The following is a 3,953-nucleotide window of genomic DNA, read 5'->3' on the forward strand; positions in this document are numbered from 1 at the left end:
TGGCAATATTTTTTAGAAGATCTGCTAATGATCTGAAATAAATCATTCTGCTATGAGGAAAATCATCTAGAAGTGGAGTTGATTTTTTAAAATTTTCCCAGGACTTGCACTTTCAGTTTGATGCAAAATAATATTTCCAAATACCTCTCCTGCAGGTTTTCACATGTTTTCACATGTTCACCTGTCCACAGTTTCAGCCCCAGTGCATCTCAGTGTCAGTGAAAGAATTAAAAAGCACAGCCACAGGGTTTTACTGGTCATTTAGCAAACTAATTTTGGCCCGCTACTGAATTTACATTTGTTGTGTAATCCCTTTTGTGGCACCTTTTGGATGAGATCATTAATGTTTTATTGAATTTATGAATTTATCTTCTTCTATTAAAGCTTCTCCTGCACATTCACACTTACAGCCAATTTAGAATCACCAATGACCATGTGTTTGTTGGACGGCGGGAGGAAGCAGGAGTACCCTTAGAGAACCCATGCAGACACAGGGAGAACATGCAAACTCCACAAACAAACAGATTCAAACTCAGACCGTCTTGCTGTGAGACCACTTCACTTTGCCACCCTTTATGAACTTATTTATTTTATTAAATATTTGCTAAAGCGTGGTGTTGGGCACAATGCTCAGGCCTACATAAACATAAACTGAGTCCGACATTGTCTTAACATCTATTAAATAATCAGAGTTTAAGAATTGCACTCGCCCTTTAATTGACATCCTTTTAATAACAAAGTAACAACACCAGGGCCAGGGTGACTATGCAGATGTAAACTTTAATACCAGCACTCTGTCTGCCAAAACAGGAAAAGCAAGGGTAAAAAAAGGACACATTTTTGGCAGCCCTTCATCAAAAGCATAAAGCAGTGGCCACAAGGGGAGAAGTAAACAGATTAGAAAAGCTATTGACATTTCCCCGTAGCAAGGAAGGGGTGTCGAATGGCAGCAAGGATGATAAGGTGTACAGGCATTCAGTCCCCCCTCTCATGTTTTATGTATCTGTGATCACAACTGATCGTGAGAGAAATTAATCAATAACAATGCCGCCAGGATGCAGGGATGACACATGCCACTGCCCACCCCCTCCTCCGTGCACGCCCCCGCCGCCTCAGTGCCCCTTGCTTCGCTCCTCCATCCTCCACCCTCCTTCATTCTCCTCACCCCATCCATTTTGATTCGGGGGCCTGTTGTTCGCCCACGTCTAGGTGAGGGATTTTTACATCCCCGGCGTGCTTGGAGGAACTCCATATGGCCGGGATCAAAGGTGTTGCTGGGTGCATGGTTCTGCTTGGTTGCCAGCCACCGCCGTTAATTAGAAAACAAGATCAGAGGCGGTATTAAAATCCAATTAAGCCCGTATGAACAGATTGCCAAGTGATGTTCACTAATGCATTACTGAGCACCATGCAAATTTTAGTGGCAGCATTTGGCTTTATGTTATGTGTTTGTGTCATTAAGAGAGTGTGTGTGTGTGTATTTGGGAGTGTATCTGAGCGTGTGCGGGAGTGTGCCTGTGCACGTGTCACTTGCCGGCTATCCAGGGCTCTGTGACATTGCCTGATCTTTTTTCTTGATACACAGCACTAATCTCATATAAACAATCAGCTAAAGCTCTGCAGAGCAACAACACCTATCCACACAATAAGATTGGACGATATTGCTTCTTACAATTAAAGCATAATTGAGAATGCTGAATTATTGATCCATCATAATTGAGTTCTCTTCATTTGATTTGTATGAGAAACTAATATGATGCACAGAAAATCCAGCAGATTTGGATAAATTGCCTGGGAGTGTTTGAGTTTAATCCAAAGATCTATAGCCTTTCCATTTTGTCTCCACTGGCCACTAAAGACAGAAATTACAAGCGGGACAGGAGTTTTTCCATTTAAATCATTTAAAAAATTTGAGATAGCTGTCAGCAGATAAAATTAAACCATGTTAAGGAATTGGATGAGGCACATTAAAAATGCGTACATAAAATCATTCTGCACAATAAGAGCCAATTTAGTCCATGAGTTTCATTCGCGCAGCAGACAGACAGGGCATCTGTACCAAAGACTGACAAGTGGATGCAGCTGGTGGCCTATGGCCCGAAGCATCCACATTATCACAGACGAGGGCTGTTAATGTTGAGCTGAATGGAGCCCCTTTTGAGATACAAAATAGCATTCTGATTAGAAAGCCAGGAAATACACATCTGAAGAGCCGGAAATTGTCACAATGCAGTACCGCGGCACATTTGGCACAGTCTCAAGCTGGGTATAGAGGAGTAAGATCTTAATGAAGGGATGTGCTCTATTAAACGCATTGAAATTTCTCATATAGTTGTGCAATTTATCAGCTTCTGCACGATACGTTCTTCGGGTCAAAGATTTCATCCCATTTGATGAAAATAAAAGCCGTGTCATAAATGTACCCATGAAGAAAGTGTTTAAAAAATATTTAAGGGACGACAAGGCTTTCTAGTTGAGCCATGTGGCAGCCCCCTTGACTGGTTCTGCTACCTTTAGTTTTTGTTGTTATTATTTAACCTGTAAAATTTTGGCCTTGAGATCTTTTCTTTCAAAACAACAAAAGGAAGTCATGTAAAACTACTTAAGCTTATATGCAATTCTGTATTAAGTATAAAGGTGAATGTGCCTAAGAGTAGGGTAGGGTGAGGCAACTCTGAATACTCTTAAATGTCTGATTGGGGAATCCACCTGTACCAGGATTAATTGGCTAGCAGCTGTGTATCATCAACACTACCTTCTGATTGGTCAGGGCAGGTCACTTGCAGCATATAAACCTTTGACAGGCTCACAGGAGTAGCAGAGTGACTTATTCAACATGGTGTCTGTCTGGGGTTCCTCAGGGTAAGTAGTGTGGTGCTGTTTGAGTCCTTGTTTGGGTCAGGTTTTGTAGTTATGATTTCTATCATTGCTTTTTTTTTTGTTCATAGAGCTTTGCTTCTTGTCATGCTGATTGGAGCCAGTCACGGCTACCCTGCAAAGAAAGGTGAGCTTTAGCTGTCTCAAATTGAACTGAAACTTTTTTGTACTACTTGTACTAATGATTCTATGTGCTGCTCCTGGAAAGCACCGTCTACAGATTCTGGCTTGTGGGCAGCCTCAAATCCAGTTAATCTTCAAAGCGCTTCATATGAAGAGCCTAGATATGTTCAGAGAGAACCAGCAGCTGCTTCTAGCCCTAGCCGTTTTCCTGCACCTGTGTTTACTGGACCTGGCCTCTTGACACAGCCTGCCCCAACCCAGGGTAAGTAAGGTTGGGTCTGAATGTCTGACTTTAAAACTAGATTCTGTTCATCTAGTAATGGCTAGTTAGTGTTGCCTGATGTACTGTTAAATTTCTGCTCAAAGTCCCTCTAATTTATTTTTCTAGAGGTCACCTGGGCCATTTCGCCTAGCCTTTCTGGGGAGGCGCCATCTACTGGTTCTCAGGCCTTTGCTTCAGGTGCCCCTGTAGGCCCAGAATATCAGTCGGGTGAATTGGCCCACGTGGAAGAGATCTTGGAGCATGGCCACTATGAGTCTGAAACGGAGGAAGAAGGTTTTCCTTCCCAGCAGGCTAGTTCTGAAGCTGAGGAGCCCTCGGCCTCGTTTGATGTGCCATTAACCTACAGCACAGAATGGGGTTCATATCCCTACTATGACTACATGTTCCTCCTTGGCCAGTATCCTCCAGGCACGGTCACTCACTTCAGCAGCAGCTTAGAGCAGGGACGGGATAACTGGCATGACATTCACTACATAAGGTACTTCTATCCTGCTGGCCCTGGCCTTCAGCAAGTTCAGACCTTCCCTGCCCAGGGTGTGAAACCCGTACCTCAAAGCTCTCGCTCTTAAAGATCCACTCTTGACGTCTGCCAAAACCTTCTGCAAGCTTCATGTGTTATGGCTCGAATATCAACTGCTGTATTAAGACGAATAAAAAAAAAAAATCCATT

At 43.1% G+C, this 3,953-nt stretch overlaps 1 protein-coding gene across 2 annotated transcripts; it reads left to right on the forward strand.

Annotated features, from left to right (window-relative positions):
* Nucleotides 1-2,777: 2,777 nt before the first annotated feature.
* LOC124999199 lies at nt 2,778-3,953 on the forward strand. Of its 2 annotated transcripts, none has more exons than XM_047574004.1 (4): nt 2,778-2,862; nt 2,949-3,004; nt 3,086-3,262; nt 3,389-3,951. In XM_047574004.1, exons 1-4 carry the CDS (start codon nt 2,837-2,839, stop codon nt 3,850-3,852), a joined length of 723 nt encoding a protein of 240 aa, XP_047429960.1. In that variant the 5' UTR covers nt 2,778-2,836; the 3' UTR covers nt 3,853-3,951. The 2 variants fall into 2 exon arrangements, with proteins under 2 accessions (XP_047429960.1, XP_047429961.1); XM_047574005.1 differs by having other exon boundaries at nt 2,811-2,862; nt 3,098-3,262; nt 3,389-3,953.

Source organism: Mugil cephalus, chromosome 21 (assembly GCF_022458985.1).
Source record: "Mugil cephalus isolate CIBA_MC_2020 chromosome 21, CIBA_Mcephalus_1.1, whole genome shotgun sequence".
In the NCBI taxonomy this organism is placed as follows: domain Eukaryota; kingdom Metazoa; phylum Chordata; class Actinopteri; order Mugiliformes; family Mugilidae; genus Mugil; species Mugil cephalus.